General features: G+C 41.3%; 2 protein-coding genes across 3 annotated transcripts; both read left to right on the top strand.

The window, feature by feature from the left end:
- The first annotated feature begins 4,041 nt into the window (after positions 1 to 4,041).
- RPL34 (ribosomal protein L34) lies at positions 4,042 to 7,374 on the top strand. 2 transcript variants are annotated; one of them, XM_035113980.3, is made up of 5 exons: positions 4,042 to 4,068; positions 5,118 to 5,187; positions 5,274 to 5,373; positions 6,408 to 6,511; positions 7,250 to 7,374. In XM_035113980.3, the coding sequence occupies exons 2-5, from the start codon at positions 5,123 to 5,125 to the stop codon at positions 7,332 to 7,334; spliced, it is 354 nt and encodes a 117-aa protein (XP_034969871.1). In that variant the 5' UTR covers positions 4,042 to 4,068; positions 5,118 to 5,122; the 3' UTR covers positions 7,335 to 7,374. The 2 variants fall into 2 exon arrangements, with proteins under 2 accessions (XP_034969871.1, XP_034969872.1); XM_035113981.3 differs by having other exon boundaries at positions 4,042 to 4,155.
- A 6,619-nt stretch (positions 7,375 to 13,993) lies between these two features.
- OSTC (oligosaccharyltransferase complex non-catalytic subunit) lies at positions 13,994 to 19,462 on the top strand. The gene is made up of 4 exons (XM_035113741.3): positions 13,994 to 14,192; positions 16,289 to 16,382; positions 17,164 to 17,361; positions 18,440 to 19,462. The coding sequence occupies exons 1-4, from the start codon at positions 14,054 to 14,056 to the stop codon at positions 18,456 to 18,458; spliced, it is 450 nt and encodes a 149-aa protein (XP_034969632.1). The 5' UTR covers positions 13,994 to 14,053; the 3' UTR covers positions 18,459 to 19,462.
- The last annotated feature ends 437 nt before the right edge of the window (positions 19,463 to 19,899 follow it).

Raw genomic sequence — 19,899 nt, 5'->3', positions numbered from 1 at the left:
TGTCATTGCTTTTCTCCAAGAAGCAGTCGTCTTTTAATTTTGTGACTGCTGTCACCATCTGCAGTGATCATGAAACCCAAGAAAGTAAAATCTCTCACTGCCTTCATTTCTTCCCCTTCTATTTGCCAGGAGGTGATGGGACCAGTGGCCATCATCTTGGTTTTTTTGATGATGAGCTTCAGACCATATTTTGCGCTCTCCTCACGAGACAGTTCTTTGGTATAATGGCACACATAGATGGAGGAAATGGGAAAATACCAAGTACTCTGGAATTTGGCTCCTTACATTGTAAGGCTCACTTAGGATGGTACATTAAACAGAGGTTCTGTATGCATTTCTAAAGTATATATAGGGCACTTGGGCAAATATTTTTTGGGGGGAGGGAACCGTTAAAATATTACTTAAAAGTAGCTCATGCTAGCCCCATTACTTCTGTAAAATGCACTGCATTTGTTACATTTTAAATACTTCAGTCAAGTTTTTATGCAAATTGGAAAACCTCTCTTTCCATATTTCTAGGACTTTTCTTTTCTTTTTTCTTTTAATGTTAGGATTTCTGTCAGTTGAACATATGGCCCAAATCTGTCACGTCCAACTAACATCAGCACTATTGTTTAAAGATACGAATGCAGCAGCAAAGTGTTGCCTTTATAAAATATATCCAAATTCCTTTATCAGCAATTTAAGTGTTGTTCTTGAACAATTGGATCCTGTTACATTTTTCTATTTAGGGCATTATTATTTAATTTAATTTAATTGGTTTCTTTCCTCCCCTTAGGGTTCTCTGGACCCAGAAAGTTCAAATTAAATACTCTAATTGCTCTGAAACTCACTTGTGGTCTAAAATGTGTTCCTTTTAAAATGAGCTTGCATATCTAGTTCATACATATTCTTCTCATTATTTCATGAGACTGAGAAACGTTGGGTGTCTAAAATTTGCATTTGAAAACAGTCAATAATTAACCAAAATAATAATTATATAGATATCATACAGAGAGGCTATTTCACAACAAACTGTGAGTTACAAATTTATAAATAAGGCCATGAGCACACATCAAAGCTTTTTTGAAAGCATGCTATTTAAAAGACGAAAGCAGAAGCAGATAATGATGGTCTCAGACATCACAGGGTCTGTCTAGGAAGACAGCTTACTTTGGAACCTGTTGACCCCATCCAAAGATGTAAACATACTGCAAGGCGAGAGGATTGTCCCACAAGTTTAAATAGTCTTCTGGAGTGTGATAAGAAGGATGAAGGTTTAAAAGTCAGCCCAAAGCCCTGTTGCACCCATGTTACGCTCCGGCACATACTTTTGTGGCTATCTGGAATGGATCATCCAATAGTAGTCAATAGCACATGAGCAAAAGGTAGAGTTTCTTAATATGTAAAAATGATAACAACAGCAACAATAGATCTGGCATTAGGTGATTAGCATTGCTGCAGTGAAAATGAAGGTAGAACCTCAGCGCCTCTGCAAATTAAATATGAGTGGTCTCACAGGAAACACATGTAAAGAGACAGTATAAATAAACCATGCCTTGTGCTTAGGGCTGCCATCAGGTTTTGCCTCATTGGGCACCTGCCAAGGCCAACGCTCTAGCAGGGGTCTCACTACCAATTCCTGTAGTTGCTTTGCAGTGGCTGCCTGCTTGCTTACAAAGAAGGCTGTATAGCGATGAAACAGAAGAGAATGAATGCTCACATTCCTGATTCAGGATACTGTAGTCACAAAACATACTTTTCCCCCCTGAAGAAGAAAATTGCACTTCTGGATTGCATTCCGCTTCCGTAAATGCAGACACTGTCAATAATCAATTTCTCTTTCATTTCTTTACTACCTGTTCACTTTCCCTCTTCAAGAAAGGGCAGCAATCTCCATTCAACACAACTTAGCCTCTCTTTTTTCTCAGAGGTTGTATGTAAAGCTGCTTGGAGTAGCCACCCACCACAACTCATCTGGCAGGGACACCTGGAGAAGGGTCTCCAAAGACTATATCAAAGTCTGGGTAAGTAAATGGAGGAGGAATCATCCGTTACCTGGCCCCAAGCCATTAAGGGCTTTATGCCTTTATATGAACACTTGAATTGGGAATAGAAATACAGTGGTACCTCTACTTACGAATAACTCTACTTACGAATGTTTCTACTTACGAATGGAGCTCCGTCCGCCATCTTGGATGCGGTTTAGATAGGATTTTTTCTACTTACGAATTTTTAGATAGGGTTGCTTCTACTTACGAATTTTTTCTCCCAATGCATTCCTATGGGATTCGACTTGCAATTTTTTTTTGCCTTACAAATGTGTGTTCGGAACGCATTAAATTCGTAAGTAGAGGTACCACTGTAGACTAGAAGCCAGGACAAATGACAAAACACTGGGGTAATGTGTTCATACATTCCAGTCCCAGTTAACGATTTCGCTGCCTTATTTTGACCAAAATGAAATTTCCAAACTATTTTCAAAGACAGCCCTGCATACAATGCATTGCAGTAATCCAAGTGCAAGGCTGTCTCTGCCTAGATAAGCTCACAGCTGACATATCAGCTGGTTTTAATACAAAGCGCTCTGAGCCGGCAAGGCCACTAAAACAAGCTGATAGGGATGAGGCAGGGCAGTGCACAGCGGCTGTTGTTTCTGTCAAGGCCACAGTAAATTTCAAGTATAATAATGGCAGAAATATAACCATTAAGCCAAAATTCATGTCGGCAGGGCTAAGGCTTGGAAAGGGAGTGGTTGCTAAGCAACCACGTGACTATCATTTTTGCTTCATGATTATAACAGTAATATGAGATCTTTTATGTGTTGCCCGGCAACCATGCAAGTTCTGTTTCCTACTATTTCCCATCCTTTCTCTTTGTAGTTTATGGTTAATGAGCACAGCTGGCTGGAAAGTTCTAACAGCTGCTATCTCCTCAGCCTAGGACTTACCTGATGAATCATAACAGGTTTGACAGGGTAGAAGGATGTTATTTATGTTAGGGGCAAGCCAGTGGCCCACTTTGTCCATGGGCTACCATTTGCCACCCTGTACATTAGTCAGTGAAAAATCACTTGCACAGGTATATCACATTGTTTTAAATATGCTTGGGTTGTGCTTTCAGACACCGTCAGTACTATGTGCTTAAAATAAAAATAAAAACCTGCCCTAAATTGAAGATCTGATTTAGCATGCTCTTTAAAAAACTAAAAACTTACACTTACAAAATTTTAAGATATTGTACCTCAATAGCATACAGTTCTAGATATTTTAACAGTAAAATCCTGCACATGTTTACTCAAAGTTCCACTCATCATTGAGGCTTACTCTCTGATAAGTGTGTTTAGGATTGCAGCATGAAGGGATAAAATTTAAGTGCTGAAAGCTCTTATTAAAATTCATGAAAAAAATGTAATTACAAGTTTTAGATTTTAACATTATTGTCTCCATTCCATTTTCCCAATTAAACTGGAATGTATATTGTGTTTTCATTATGTTACTAAATAATTTTATGAAGCCGTGTATAAAAGCGGAACATTTTCTGCAGAAAAAAATTCCACCACATATCGCTAATCATCCTGCAAAAAAGGCCCCCATATTCAGAGAAGAGGCGGTTTTTAAAACAATGCTCAGAACAGAGGACTATTTTTTAAAAAAGTGACTACACCGATATCATTTGAGTGCTGGGCCATTTCATTTACCAGGTTTTAAAACTTGAACTAGTTTTAATTGTTTTATGCAGCTGTATTTAGTATGCAGTTGTTTTTGTATGTTTTCATTCTGCAGTTGTTTTAGTATGTTTTCATTCTGTTGTTTTATTTATTTATTTTTGCAAGGTACCCTGGGAACGATGGCAAAGGGTAAAAATAAGAAAGCTGCATAACTCCTCCCTTCCAAGTTCAAGAAAACACTCAGGTTCCTCCCCCTTTCTGCAGTTGCCGTACAAGATGGCGGCGCCCAGTTCGGTCTACTCTATGGCGTCCTAGCAACAAACGAAGTAATACGTCGACGCACTTCCGGGTCTTGGCGCTTGAACTTTGACCCGCGCGCTAATGTCTGCGTCCTCTTCCGGTGCCGGCTCCCACTCCAGGTAAGAGCGATTCAGTCTGTCTCTTTCGGGGAGCTTGACTTAATCCGTTTCCATCCGCGGCAGGGAGGGCTTGAGCGGGCCTTGCGGGTACGTCGGAGGGTACCTGGAAGCTTGGGGTGAAGGACGAGGGGTGTATGTCGGTGGGCAAGCCAGGAGAGGCCGGAGCCTGAGTGGGAGTCTTGCGTGGAGGCCGCTCCGCCTCGCACAGGCTTGAACGAGGCCTTCCAGTCTCCGAAGCCGCGCAGAGCTATGAATAATCGCGGACTCTTCAGTTCTCTCGCACTTGCGCTGGGCCCTTTCGGGCGGGAGGCTAAATAAAATGTGTTTTCTCCCTTTCCAACGGTGCGTTCGATGCCCAGTTTTCACTGCGAGAAATAAAGGGCTGAGGACATATTATTTAGCATCTGGGTTCGGTCTCTTCTCCATGTAGAATCACCGGGGGATCTATTTTGAGATGTTTTCCCTTTAAAATGTGGGGTAATTGGCGGGGGGGGGGAACCAAACCGAACTGCAAGAGTGTTGTGCCTGTGGTTTTTGAAGCGTTGGCTTGGGTAAGAGTTAAAGTACAGCACTTATTTCTGCCACGAAGTTCGCCAGTCTTGTGGTCTCTAAACCTCACTGGCCTTCCAGGGTTGTTTTGAGGGTACAGTCAAATAAACCCATTTAGTTCATTGGAGGAATGGCAAATGTGATCATACACCAACTTGGTTGCAAACTGTGTTGCTGTAAGTGTGGTAAAATGGCTAGCTGCTTTGTGGTGGTGTTGTTTTGCAATCAAGCAATATATTAATTTTACAAAATAAAGTATGAGACTTGAATTGGGAAGAACTTCCATGTGCCAGTTATTATTTATTTTAGCCTACCAAGCATACCCCCCAGGGTGGTGTGGAGTATAAATTGGTGAGAAACTATGTTACCTCTATCTCATTTGAATGACAGAATAGTCATGTAACACTGGCAATTGGGGTGTGTGTGTGTGTGTGTGTTCTTTGTCTCATACTCTGCTTAGAATGCTGCCTTCTCTCACTGTATTTTCTTTCCTTGTTTAGACACGATGGTCCAGCGTTTAACATACCGACGTAGGTTGTCCTACAACACAGCCTCTAACAAGACCAGGCTGTAAGTAAAATACTACTATTAAATGATTGTATTATTGTTAAATAAATTTTATAACACTTAAATGACTGTTTCTTTGGTTGATGCAGATCCCGGACACCAGGCAATAGGATTGTTTATTTGTACACCAAGAAAGTTGGCAAGGCACCAAAGTCTGCATGTGGCGTGTGCCCAGGAAGACTTCGTGGTGTAAGTGTATTCTCTTTTACTTGTGTTGACTGGCATCCTAGATAAAGACAGGAACTCTCGCTCATTACCCAATTTATATTGGAAAATCTGGTATATGTGGCTCTTAGGTAAATCCCCCCCATCTTGCCTGTAAAAATCTAAAGTGTTGGTATAGCAATTGTTTGTTAACGCATTTGTAATTTCATTGTTGGCATGATGTTCATGCCAGTGCCTAATGCACTGTGGGTCATTTGCTATAGCATCTTAGAGCTGAAACTATAAGTGTGCCCCTTCTGTTGTTTGTTTTGCACTCTTTCATGTGTCCTCTATTTTCCACAACTTAGTAGCAATTGCTTTTCCCCCTTTACATTGTGACAAAACAGGAATAGTTTATTTCATGGTAATAGCAGTGAACCAATATTACAGAATTGGAAGTGCTTTACTGCTGAAATTAACATGTTAATAAACTGCTATTTTTAACATAATGGTGTGCATACAGTCTTGTAACAGTACAGAATTGAATTCTGATGTGGTTGAAGAGGGCAAGTGAACAGGTAGTGAAGAAATGAAAGAAATTAATTATTGACAGTGTCTGCATTTACTAAAGGGAATATCTGAAGAGAATATCTATATTCGATACTGTTTTAACTAAGACTTTAAAATTGATTTCCTCAATGTTGTGGAAGGTTGCTTAAGGGAAGCACTAAGTAGCAAAGCAATTTTAGTGTAAAAGTACTGTCTTTCAAAAAATTTCCCTGGTTCTTAGAAAAATATGTGTGTCTGCCATTCAAAAAACAAAGTGCATGTTCTTAGCTGCTTATAATGTCATAAAGTTTTTTAAGAACATAAAAGCCCAGCTGCAAGAGACATAAGGCCTATCTAGTCCATCCTGGTCTCAGTCTCCAACCAGATGTCCGTGAGAAGCCCGCAAGCAGGACAAGAGTGCTTCATACTATATGCTTATTGTCTCTTCATTTGATTGTCTTTTAACAAGCCTAAGACTGCAAATCATGCAGACGGGGGGGTTATACAAATGTATTTTTCACTTCTTACAGGTTCGTGCTGTTCGCCCTAAAGTTCTTATGAGGCTGTCAAAAACAAAGAAGCATGTTAGCAGAGCCTATGGTGGTTCCATGTGTGCTAAATGCGTTCGTGACAGGTAATTTATAAGCATTTTTTTTAAGTTTGTGGGCTATAATTCTTAGTTTCAAATATCTGTCTAGTTTCTTTTTTGTAACTCCTTAGTGGTGGCCCCTTCTTCATGCAACCACCTCTACCCTGAGCAACTTAATGGCCTTTAAGCACTGATTAAAATAAAATCTGTTGTTGATGGTTGCATGTTAAAGTTGCTGTCCACCGCCTTGTGATTTGATGAAATCTTTTAAAAAATAAATAACTTTGCTACTGTAGAAATCTGGACTAAAATTTGTGCTGTACAAATAGATGTTTCTTTTTAAACCCAACCTAACTCATCCCTGCTTGAGATACCAATAACAGAAGACAAGTATATTTTACAAATTGTGTTGTGGATTTTATTTTACTAAGTGATTATTGCTTGTTGTCTCAGAATGTAATAGCTTATTTTGACTTCCAGCCATGTCAGCTTATAAGCAATCAGCAACACAAGCTGTTTTGTATTTAACTGTTCACCTGGTCATCATCAGTCACCAGGAATTTCCTCCAGTTGAGTAAGAGGGGGCAAAAGAGAAACAGTGCAATCTGTTTCTCCATTACCAGAGTCCTGAGTTTCTGCACTGTAAGGGGACAAGGGACTTAGCGAGCACAGGGCTTGTTTCTGATATCTCAGACCATGGTTTGGAGGCTTCCCTGAATATAGCCTGTGTGATAACTAATGAGCAATGCTGAAATAGTAACAAGTGCTTTCCTTTTTCTCTAGAATCAAACGAGCATTCCTTATTGAGGAACAAAAGATTGTTGTCAAGGTGCTGAAGGCCCAAGCACAGAGTCAGAAATCAAAGTGATAATTTGTGCTGTCTGCCTAATAAATGAAGATTTAACTTCCGTGTGTAGTGATTATTTCCTGGAGAACTTATCAAATACGTTCAGTATTGAGGTGAACTCTGGAGTTGTAAGGGGTCGGGGGCTTTGTGCTGATTACTCTCTTCGTTGTTGTTTTTTAAAGAAAAGCATTAAATACATATCCTAAACAAGTTGCATGGAACAAGGAGCATGAGGATCCACTGGGAGAAATAAGCATGAGCAAGGAAATCATCACACACCTCCTTCAGGTTGTCAATCTTGCTAGGTTCCCTATGATATGCTAGAAACCTTAATTGAGGGGATGCTTTTGTGACAGCGTAAGCCTGGAGTCATTGACATGGCAACCTTAGACATTTCCTTTGCCATTCATCAGGACCCCATCACTCCCAAATTTTAACTTTTAGTTAAGGATTATTTGGCAGGGGTAGTTACTTGCCAGCATTTCCTGCATTTGTGCTGTTTATTACAATTCCTTAGATTTCTAAATGTGCCTCATGGGCCAAAAGCGATGAAAACTACTGATCTTTTAGTATGAGTTTTGTTGTTTTCAGCTTACTTCCACTGGGAAAGAGGATGTAGTTAGCTTGTACCACGACGGAACTTGCATAATAATTAAAGGTATTTTTTGGTTTTGTTTAAAATGTACCCTTCTGCCATAAGTGATTTTAAAAGAACTAAATATAGGACAATATCAGTTCTCTTGGTCAGTGAACTACTGTGCAGGCAATGGAGCTTCCTCTTGGTACGTCCAATCCCCCATCTCAAAATCAGCTCTGGAAGGTTAAAGAACCCTCCAAAGTAGATGGTCTGGGCATGGGGTGGGAGAGGAGATTCCTGTTGCACACAGAGCACTGGATGCATCTCATAATTTATGTAGGATCTTGCAAGGTAAGTTGCTTAGTGCTTACCTTTACCTTCTAGGCTCTTGGGGCACTTCTGAAAGCAACCAGAGACTTTCTGTGATACTTGTGAAATATACGAACTGTAATGGTTATATAAGCTGTTCTTAATTCCCTTTCTGGCTTAGAAAGGAACTATTCAGTAATATCCTTAAAACCTTTGTGAGGTAAATCTGATAAAAGCCTTGCTTGTGGTAAAAACAGTGCAGGCATTAAGAAAATGGTAATATGCCCCCCTGATTAAAAGACATAAGACTGCCGCAATATCAAGGCAGACCTAACTAAAAAAATACATGACAGCGCTCCTCTACATAAGCACCATTATGTTGACACCTATAATGCAATGAGGTACCAGATTACTTTTTTTAAAGACCTGCTCTTAGAAGTCTAAATGAATGGATGAAAAACATTTGCACATAGTTTAAGATGATTTACCATTAAGTTTAGTAGTCTAAATATAACATTAGCTAATTTCTGTTTGAAAGTAATTTTCATAGATTTCAATAGGACTTCACTCCTAAATTTGACTAGTGTTGTAGCCTTAGTTTTCCTATAAACAAGCTCAGTGAGTATCACAATTTTTTGAAAGAGCATATGGAGCTAATAAACATACAGTATTTGCTTTCTTCAGGTGGAATTATGGTATCTCAGCTTTGTCTACCAGCTTTCTGAAAAGGCAAAACTCATACTTCTTAGTGAATGTAGACTCATTTAAATGTCCATTAATATTTTTCCTTTGAATCTAACAGTGGCACGTGTGGAAGTGCCAACTTCCAACTGTGGTTTTTGCAGCATGGTCAGTACCTGGGAGCAACCAGTCTAGCTGGGGAAAATACACTAGGAATGGAAGTGGTTGGAGATTTCGACACTAGCAAAAGTGTATATGATCATAGTTGCCCAATGACAGGAGGTGAGGTTGCTTCCAGGAGGTGTCTTGTGTGAGGGAAAGGGTTAAAATCTGGCGAATGCTTGCTTATTCTAACTCCTGGATCTTAATTCATTTACATGATGAAAGTTTAATTGGCTTCAGTAGAATTCTTTAAATAAACATGTTGCGTGATTTTCGGAGACAGTAAAGCTTAATGTTTAATGAAAAAGCCCTCTAATTTTGTTTTGAATTTGTGAAGAACATTGGGAGTAGAAGAGTCTGATCCTGCAGGGCAAGCTAAAAGTAAACTACCTCAGTTTGTGAGATGCATGTTAAAGTAGTTTAAGCAGAGCCTTTTCTGTTAATTCTAATGAGAAAGGGAACACACTAGTTTTTAAAAGAGGGAAAGGCTCTAAATTGACCCAGGAAAGCATAACTGTTGAATGTGATGGAAAGTTAGCCTTTTAAACAGCTGGTGTCATCCACCACACTTTTCTGAATATAAACAGAACAACATTTGATGGGTTGAGACAGCCACCTACCTAAACCTAAATAGCATATGCACCAAATCCTCTTTGTTCAGTAGTTTTAAACTTTATATTAGTATACTAACTCCTTAGCTTATTGAAAATCTTGTGGGTGATGGAAATAATGATTTGAGTATAAAATGTGTATATACCTGACAATTTCTTGGAAGTTTGCACTTTCAATATGCTATGGGAGGGGGGGTAGGGTTGCCAGACTCAATAGAGGACAGGACTTCTGTGCCTTTAATTGCCCTGCTCTCTTTTGAGTCTGGAAACCTTAAAGAGAAACCAGCAGACCCTTTGTTTAATTTCCAAGCAAAGGGTCTGCTGGTTTCTCCTTAAGGTTTCAAGACTCAAAAGAGAGCAGGGTAATTAAATGCACAGAAGTCCTGTCCACTATTGAGTCTGGCAACCCTAGAGGGAGGCTGAGCTGTAGCTCACAGTTAAGGTGGCTGGGGTTGGGAGTCTAGTTAACAGCTGGAGGACCACCAGTTAGCCCAGTGGTGGCGAACCTATGACACGCATGTCAGACGTGACATGCAGAGCCCTCATTGCTGGCACGCGCCCCATCGGCCCATTCACACTGTTGTTGTTTTTCCCCCATTTGTTCTCCCGCTCCTCCTCACGCTACAGCTTGTCTCCGCTGTTAAAACCCGGGTCCTTTTTTGTTGTTGTTGAGATTGGTTTTTTGCCAGAGAGGTTTTGTAACCTTTTCTGTGCTGTTTTTTCTGGCACTTTGGCAGATGATGATTGGGTGTAACAACGTTAATTTTTTATCCCATTCTGTTGGGTTTTTGGCGCTTTGGCAGACTCTGTCGGTGCTGCGTGTTAGTTCCAGTGAAGGTATTATTCGCCATTTATTTCTGTTCTCTTTCTCCCCCCCCCCAAAAGCACAGCAGCTTTGGGGCATCCCTCCCAAAAAAAGCAAAGCAACTTTTGCACCGCCCCAAAAAACCTCCAAAACTTTGGTCAGCAGCTCCACCCCCCAAAAAAGCTCAACAACTCTGGGCACTTTGTGATAAATAAGGGGGTTTTGGTTTGGTTTGGTTAAATAATTAGTTTTTGGTTTATTAAATACAGTTATATATTACAATTATACATTTTTGTTATTTAAACTATAAATCACAGAATTATGGTTTTTTTCTCGAAGTGACACACCACCTGAGTTATGCTCGGGTTTTGGGCAATTTTTGACACACCAAGCTCAAAAGGTTGCCCATCACTGAGTTAGCCACTAATGGTTTGGTGTTGTACTTAATCTTCAGGCTATTCCCCTCTGCCGATTCTGCTTTAAACAAAAAACAAAAAAAAATTGTAATTCATTAACCTTAATTTCAGTCTTCAAAACTGCATCTTTAATTATGAAGTTCCACATGTATATTGATTATGTACATTCTGGTAAAGACATGCTTTGACAAGCTGAGCAACAAAGAAGATTCAAGTTAGAGAGTGGGCTTGTTCTTAGAGAGCAACTCTGCCATGCTGTGGCTACTCTTATCAACTGCAATTACTATCACTAATTTTGTCATCTGGTTATGTCTATAAAGATTAGCATTTTTAAAATGATCAACTTCTATATTCTTACTTTTGATAGAAACAAGAAGTCAAAGCAGGTACTCATGCACAGAAAGTCACAGAATTATAATGCCCCCCCCAAATAAATAACATTAATGTGTTTTAAATCCAAGCTGCAGGTGAAACGTTAAGCACAAACTATCAAGGTTATCAAACCCAAGAAGTCTTGTTCAACACCCACAGAGATTATTCTAGGCAAAATTACACAAGGACTCTTTACGGTTCCCTCCACTACCTGACCATTCTAATGGTGTACCAACTGCACCCTTTCTTAGAGAGTTTGCCCAAAGTTATTCATGCTCTAGTAACATTAAGGATAGATGACTTTAATGTGCTGTATTTGGGACTGTCTTTAAAAACTAGAATGAAGGGAGTTTCACTAACTGTCAATATGCTTCACCCCTCAATTCTTAGTTCTGATCTTGACCTTTGAAATCCTTAGCTCGGAATTCTACTTCCTTGTTCTGCTCTAAGGGGTATAAATAGTGAAGGATAACTGAGCAGCAAGTGGATGAAATGGGAAGTTTTTACAGGTTCTCGAAGCGTGGTTCATGAGCTTCATTTAGGTGGTCCATAATGTGTCTGTAAAAATAAAGCTAAAAACCCCTGGAAAAGGCAGAAAAGTCATTAAGCTTCCCACCAAGATCCTCAGCCATTTTCAAGTGGTTTGACCGGGGGGGGGGGGGAGGGATGGAAACCACTGTTGCCAGGATCACCTTTGCCAACCAAGCATCTGGCAATTGTTTTGGAATACAGTCGTACCAAGGAAGTCGAATGGAATCTTCCAGAAGTCCGTTCGACTTCCAAAACGTTAGAAAACCAAATCACGGCTTCTGATTGGGTGCAGGAAGCTCCTGCAGTCATTTGGAACCCGCGGAACCTGCAGAGGACATTCAGGTTCCAAAGAACGTTGCAAACCAGAACACTCACTTCCGGGTTTGCGACATTCAGGAGCCAAAACATTCAAGGTGCAAGGTGTTCAACTTCTGAGGTACGACTGTACAACTCCCATTGTTCCTGCCCACAAGCTATACTGACTGGGACCTGTGTGAGTTGGAGATAGACAAAAAAAAAGGTTTAGAAGGGGCCCAGAACAGCAAAGCCTTTTTGAGAGGTAGTGTAGGCCCCATCTACACTATATATTTAAAGCATTATCATACTATATTAAACAGTCATGGTTTTCTCCAAAGAATTCTGGGGGTTGTAGTTTGTTGAGGGTGCTAAGAATTGGTAGGAGCATAGCTGCCAAGTTTTCCCTTTTCTCGCGAGGAAGCCTATTCAGCATAATGGAATTTCCCTTAAAAAAGGGGATAACTTGGCAGCTATGGGTAGGAGACCCCGCTCAGAGAGCTAAAATTTCACAGCTCTCTGTCAAGAGGATGGGTCGTGAAACCACTCTGGAAATTGTAGTTCTCAGGGGAATACAGTACACTTTTTTAGCACCCTTAACAAACTACAGTTCCCAGGATTGTTTGAAGGAACACATGATTGTTTAATGCAACATGATACTGCCATGAATGTATACTGCGGATGGCGCCCTAATCGGTTGCAGGAAAAGAAAAAAGGATTGTGGCCTTTTGAATCAGCAGAGTTTCCTTCTAATAAATCCTGCACAAAAATAGATAGAGGGTGTGACGTACAGGATGGGAGACACCTGGCTTGAAAGCAGTGCATGTGAAAATGATCTGGGAGTCCTGGTAGACCACAAACTTGACATGAGTCAACAGTGTGATGCAGCAGCTAAAAAAGCCAATGCAATTCTGGGCTGCATCAATAGGAGTATAGCGTCTAGATCAAGGGAAGTAATAGTACCACTGTATTCTGCTCTGGTCAGACCTCACCTGGAGTACTGTGTCCAGTCCTGGGCACCACAGTTCAAGAAGGATACTGACAAGCTGGAACGTGTTCAGAAGAGGGCAACCAAAATGGTCAAAGGCCTGGAAACGATGCCTTATGAGGAACGGCTTAGGGAGCTGGGTACGTTTAGCCTGGAGAAGAGAAGGTTAAGGGGTGATATGATAGCCATGTTCAAATATATAAAAGGATGTCATATAGAGGAGGGAGAAAGGTTGTTTTCTGCTGCTCCAGAGAAGCGGAAACGGAGCAATGAATTCAAACTACAAGAAAGAAGATTCCACCTAAACATTAGGAAGAACTTCCTGACAGTAAGAGCTGTTCGACAGTGGAATTTGCTGCCAAGAAGTGTGGTGGAGTCTCTTTCTTTGGAGGTCTATGAGCAGAGGCTTGACAGCCATATGTCAATAATGCTTTGATGGTGTTTCCTGCTTGGCAGGGGGTTGGACTGGATGGCCCTTGTGGTCTCTTCCAACTCTATGATTCTAGTACCGGTAACTAGCTGCAGCTTCTGCTTCGAATGTGGGCGCGGCTTATTTGAAGGGGCGTGGCTTGCGCGCGTCCTGGCAGGGCCACGTCTACCCGTTTAGAAAGCCACGTTGAGCGTTGCCAGGACTCGGTAGATTAGTATACTCTCCCAGCCGCTCCTTACCGCACGCCGCGGGAGGGTAAAAATAATATTGATAACGCGCCGCATTCAAATTCAGGTTTCTCCACATTTATTCGTTTTGCGTTTCGTTTACGCTACACATTGTTATTTTCCTTCCCGTTTCTCCTGAGACGTGTTTGTCTTGTTTCCCTTGCAGGACCCGGCTCGTTACCGCCTCAGCTTTCGTTATCGTACGGACGGTGGCCCAGACGAGCCTATCGGTTCCGTAACGGCGCATGCGCTTGGGTAAGCTGCAGTTGGGAGACGAGGGGAGTTCGTGGCCTGAGGATACGGGACGGGCGGGCCGCCTCCGACGCTGAGAGTCGACATGGAGACGCTTTACCGGGTTCCGTTCGCGGTGCTGGAGTGCCCCAACATCAAGCTGAAGAAGCCGAGCTGGGTGCACATGCCCTCGGCCATGACGGTCTACGCGCTGGTGGTGGTCTCGTACTTCCTCATCACGGGAGGTAATTCCCTTGGGAAAAACGGGAGGCTCTGCGCGGTGGGCCTTCAGGCGCGCACAAAAACACGCAAATGCACACGCGCAGCTCATTCCTGCCTCCTCCGTTGCCCCATATTCATACTGTATACTGTATATAATTTTCAGGTTTATGCCTCTCAATTAATTTACAGTCATTTAACATTTCAAATCTCCACTTCCTTCTCCCCCCCCCTCTTTTGCGGTTCCTTAAATTGATTTTTTAATATTTTCTGCATATACGAATTTAACTTAATTTGTTCATACATTCATCTACTTTAAAGATATACTCTTATGAAAACTGCAAATTATTATTACAATAATTCTGCCTGTTTGTAAATATTCAATAAACCATTTCCATTCTTCCATTTAGGAGTGACAAAAAGCCAAAAATGGGTGGGGTAAAGGCATGAAAAGTGAATGGGTCTCTCGCCAGGCTTCCCATTCACCTGCTACCGTGGTCCTGAGTTGTGCCTTGCTACAGAAGGGATGTTTCTGTATTAATTATTTTAGGAAAGCCCCAGAGACACTAGCAAATGAAGGTGACCTGGGGACGGGTGCAGAAACGCTACTGTTCCATTTCATTCATTTATTTTGTTATTTGTTTGTGCCCTGAAGCCTTTTCCCTCTAAGGAGTTTGAGGTGGCATGCGTAGGTAATATCCCCTTTCCTCTTTGACGAATCCCTGCAACAAACCACTTCCCCACCCCTCTTCATTGAATCCCCACAACAACACCCTAAGGTAGCAAAGGCTGAGAGGCACAGTGACTGGCCCACTGGATCAACTGATGAGCTTCAGGGCTGAGCAGGGATTCGGACCCTGGCCTCCCAGGTCCTAGTTTGACACTGTCCACTACAGCACCATTGGCTGGCATATTTTAAAGTTTCTAAAGACACACCCCAGCCAAGCATTGCTGGGGGTTGAACCTGATGATCTTTGGACTAAAGCACTAGGCTGGTGTGAGGGGTGGTGGTCTGGGCAGTGCTGTCTGGAGAGGGGAATTTGACGGCCCATTCTAAGTTGGAGATTGGCTCTTCGTGACAAGAGTGGTTGTCGCAAGTAAGGTTAAAAAAAAGGGTAAAAGACAGTTAAGTCCAGTCAAAGGTGACTAGGGGGTTGCTACGCTCATTTCGCTTCAGACCAAGGGATCCGGTGTTTGTCCACAGTCAGCTTTCTGGGTCACGTGGCCAGCATGACTAAACCGCTTATGGCACAAGAGAATACCATGACAGAAACCAGCGTGCACAGAAACGCTGTTTACCTTCCTGCTGCACTGGTACCTATTCTACCTGCACTGGTGTGCTATTAAACTGCTAGGTTAGCAGGAGCTGGGACTCACCCCATTGCGCGGATACAAACCCTCGATCTTCCAATCAGCAAGCCCTAAAGGTTAAGTGGTTTAGACCACAGCAAGTAACTGAAAGGAGGTAAAGGTAAAGGGACCCCTGACCATTAGGTCCAGTTGTGACCGATTCTGGGGTTGCGCGCTCATCTCGCATTATTGGCCGAGGGAGCCGGCGTATAGCTTCCAGGTCATGTGGCCAGCATGAAAGGAGAGTAGGAGCCAAAAGCTACAGGTCTCTAGAGGCTCTGCAGTGCTGCCTCTCCCTTTGTTGTGTAGGCCAGCAATATGGAGTGGGTGCTGCTTTATTGCAGCTGAGGGAGACTCCTGATTGAGCTGGTCTTTCAGCAGAGCTAGAGAGAAAATATGCTGGACTGCAACCTGAAGTATTAACAATTGAGCTGTATTATAGGATTGTTGTAAACCATTTGTAGCATTGCACACGCATGTACCGGTAAGTGCATGGGTAATAACGGTGGATTGCATTGGAGGATTGTTGTAAGCTACACAACCACAGCTCTCCTCATTCTCCCTGAAACTTGTTATATGGTATTAGTAACTGTGTACTCTATTGCACGCTTTTGAATGTCTAAAACTAAATGCAGTCCACCATATTTTTCACATGAAAAAAAGACCTTAGATCATGAACCTCTGACTTTCTTTAGGCTTAGGGAAGGTGGTGTGGGTGCGCGCGCACATGCTTTTAAACTAAATTTACATTTCCCCCCCCCTCTTTCTGTAGGAATCATTTATGATGTGATTGTAGAACCTCCCAGTGTTGGCTCAATGACAGATGAACATGGGCACCAGAGGCCTGTGGCCTTCTTGGCTTACAGGTAGAAAATATACTCTCTACTAGCAAAATGTATTTCTCTAAAGATTACTAGGGAGTATTTTGACAGTGAACTGCTATTTACGTGGTTATCTGGCTGTTAGAACATTATGATCAAAGTTCATTGTAGCTTTACCGAGCTACAAAAATGAATAGAAACACTAGCATCATTTTAAATTAAGTTCTTTAACTTAGTATACAGTCCTCCTGCTCTCTGGAACAGAGTCTTAGTTGAACTGAGTTAATAGTCATTTGTGTGGTTTAATCTACTGTCAAGGATGGAAACTAATTGTCAGAGAATACACACCATACACAAGGAGTTGTAGGCCCATCCTATTTGGGGACGGGATCTTAAGCAACAAGAAGTATCATGGCAAAGGGAAAACCAGTAATAAGTGTCTGACACATTCTGGAAAGAAATTGGGCTCTGTGTGTGTTGATAGTTATAGCTGAAGGAATAGCCAGATGTTTGATGGGATTGCTTCTCAGTAAATTATAGAGCTCTGGGTATGGTAGCTATCTGCACTGCTTTTGGGAACTTCTCATCTTTGTTTAATAGCATCAAGTCTAATGGTTTCAAAGAGGAAGCAGGTTTTCCTGCAATGTGACACTGAGCATTTATTTTATTTTCTACCTTCCGCTGTATCATGATGACTTTTTCTTGTGTATGAGAGAAGAATATATGCATGCACCTGTGTTTGTGAACTTTACACAATGTGACAGGTTAGCCGGATAATCTGTAGCACTGCTGTTCAAACTAAAATATTTCCTTGTCTTGTATGCAGAGTAAATGGACAGTACATTATGGAAGGGCTCGCTTCCAGCTTCCTCTTCACAATGGGAGGCCTTGGCTTTATAATATTGGACCGTTCTAATGCACCAAATATCCCAAAGCTGAACAGATTTCTGTTGCTTTTTATTGGATTTGTCAGCGTCCTGTTGAGTTTCTTTATGGCCAGAGTATTCATGAGGATGAAATTACCGTAAGTAAATTGTTTCTCCTATGATTTTCTGACCTCCACTTTTAATCTTTATCAGAATCTAAACATGAAATAAGTACTAAGGGGAAAATAAAGGTATTGCAAGGTCTTTTCTCATGTTTTTAAACATTGTTTGGAGCAATGTGAATTACATCGTAGGTTTTTTTTCAATAGACAAGCAAATGTCCACTCTAGAGTAATCATAATATTGAAAGATGCCAGGCCATGAAATAGAATATTTTTTAAAAAAAACTGACTACAGTGTCAGAGATGAGGGAATCAATACTATTTATGAGAAAAGCTATATAAGTACTGTTGTAAAAAGCATTTCACAAATAACTAATATTGTTTACAGTAATCCTGCAAGGGAGATCAGATTTATCCCCAGTTTGAGGGTGATTGAGGCAGAGTCTTTGTGGCTAGCTTTAAAGTCCAGAAGGAAACAAAGAGTGATTGAAGGAACATTTAACAAGGAATATACAACAATTTATTGTATATGTAGAGAATGTCGCTAACCATGACTTCCAGCAATGTAAACCTGAAGCAAGCACATGAGAGTACAATAGTTAAATATGACCCACAGATGGTTTCCTACACAGAAGTATCTGGTGTGTAGGGTGGCTTCCTATACTTATGTAGTGATTCTTTATTTTATAAAAGATGCTCATGTTAGTGTTTTAACCCCTAAAGCACTCCCACCCCAAATATCTGAAAGATGGCCTCCTTCCCTGTCCTGGGTGTTAAGATCTGCAGAGGAGGCCCTCTTGGTAGCTCCACCCCTCTCAGAAACTCCAGGTGGTTATGGCCCAGGAGAGGGCGTTCTTTGTGGCAGCCCCTAAGATGTGAAATGCCCTGTCCACTCTAGCAACTTCATTATACAGTTTTCAGTGAATGCCTTTGAAACCTGAAATGTATACTTTCAGAACCCACCCTATTTTGGTGATTGTAGTTTTTGCAATTGTGGGTAATCGCAACTGTTTTTAATGTTGTATTTTAAATTGTTGTAACCCACCCTGGTGAAGAGCAAACAATCAATAATATATTCCTCCCTCCCTGTTCAAATCTTCCTTTTGTCCTTTAGGGGCTACTTAATGGGTTAGTGCCTTATTGTGGAGTGTCGCAAAGCAGAAATCGGATTTTCTTCTCTTCGTGAAGAGGAATGAATAGCAAAAATTCCACAGCCCCACCCCTCCTGTCCAGAGAGACAAGAAAAAGAGAACGAACCAAGGAAAGGGCTGCTTTCTCCTTTTCTTCTTGTATAAAGAACAACACTTGTTACGGGCAGTTAGTTTATTAACAGATTTTTGTCTATTTTTATGACTGTTAAAAATACTCAGAAGTGTTAACTAGGCCTAAGTGTATTGAACCTGAAACGTAAAACATCTGTCCTTCAATCCTGTTCCTCTCCGCACTCCTAAGGATTCAAGCCAAAAGTACCGGTAATACTTTTATTCATGTACCACCATGGCTTTTTCTTGCTCCTTTTGAGAGAATTCATTTTGTAAATGGGGGTGGGGGTTAGAGGAATAGAAATTGATCATTTTCATGATTGCAAATTGACAGAAGTGTTTGTCAGTGATGCATGACTGCCATATACCACATGTCCCTGATACAGCAGCCTGCGATGGCAGAAAAAAATGTTGTGCCCGTCTCTGGGTTAGGCAGGCCAAGCTGACAGAGCTTATCACATATTAAGAAGCTGTGAGATGTCTAAGAGCTGTAGGGCTGTGGAGGCTCCCAGTTGAGCTTCTGCTTCCTTAACCTCACCCTTGCCTAACAGGTGGTTGGTGTTGGAAAACATTTTGCATAGTGTGCATGAGGGGCAGGGGCTGCTCTTGTGTAACTTTGAATACTGGGTACAGACTTCCATTTTCCACACTAGGCTCCTGCAGCAGAGCTCACCTGCTTTGCACATGGAGAATCTTCTCAGTTGGGGTGTGTGTGTGTGTGTTCTATTAGAGCAGTGTCTCGGGCAATGTTTACTTTGATATTCATTCTAACGCAGCAAGAGAATACATGTGTGAAGGAAAAATCCATTATTGTGTGTAGTTCTTCCTCTTCATAAAAGATAAGAAAGACATATTAAACATCTTTTTCTACTAAATTACTTTGTGTTTAATACAGAGTTCATATATTGGAGCATTTTTGGCATTCAGAGTAAGTTGATTACTGTTTCATAACATCTCTCCCTGGCGGCCACTATTTTTTCCGTTTTACAGATGGGGAGAATGACTTGTTCCTGGCCACATAATGAGTTTTCTGCTAAACCATAGACTTCTTCCCAGATGTTCCCGGGCCAATTTCCTGAGAATTTCCAAGGAATGATTCTGGGTCATCTTTTCATTTATAGCCTAGGTCCAGTTTGTTTCTTCTATTTACTCAAATTTCTGTACTGCCCTTCATTATGGGATGGTTTACAACACGCACATTAAAAATAAAATTCAGTTCACAACATAAAAAAACAAAATGAAAACACAAAATACATTAAAAAAACAAACAAACCAATAAGTGCCCTCCTACAAACACAGTTTAAAAGCCATA

Source organism: Zootoca vivipara, chromosome Z1 (assembly GCF_965207765.1).
Source record: "Zootoca vivipara chromosome Z1, rZooViv2.hap1.1, whole genome shotgun sequence".
NCBI classification, from domain to species: Eukaryota; Metazoa; Chordata; class Lepidosauria; order Squamata; family Lacertidae; genus Zootoca; species Zootoca vivipara.
Note: the sequence above shows the minus strand (reverse complement) of the source record. Positions and strands in the feature narration are given on the sequence as shown.

Bases quoted from the DNA above. Each gene is read 5' to 3' on its own strand.
- RPL34 (XM_035113980.3), top strand. From the start codon at position 5,123: ATGGTCCAGCGTTTAACATACCGACGTAGGTTGTCCTACAACACAGCC. The intron at 5,374-6,407 runs GTAAGTGTATTC...CACTTCTTACAG, and splicing joins GCCCAGGAAGACTTCGTGGT to GTTCGTGCTGTTCGCCCTAA. The intron at 6,512-7,249 runs GTAATTTATAAG...CTTTTTCTCTAG, and splicing joins GCTAAATGCGTTCGTGACAG to AATCAAACGAGCATTCCTTA.
- OSTC (XM_035113741.3), top strand. From the start codon at position 14,054: ATGGAGACGCTTTACCGGGTTCCGTTCGCGGTGCTGGAGTGCCCCAAC. The intron at 14,193-16,288 runs GTAATTCCCTTG...CTCTTTCTGTAG, and splicing joins GTACTTCCTCATCACGGGAG to GAATCATTTATGATGTGATT. The intron at 16,383-17,163 runs GTAGAAAATATA...TCTTGTATGCAG, and splicing joins GTGGCCTTCTTGGCTTACAG to AGTAAATGGACAGTACATTA.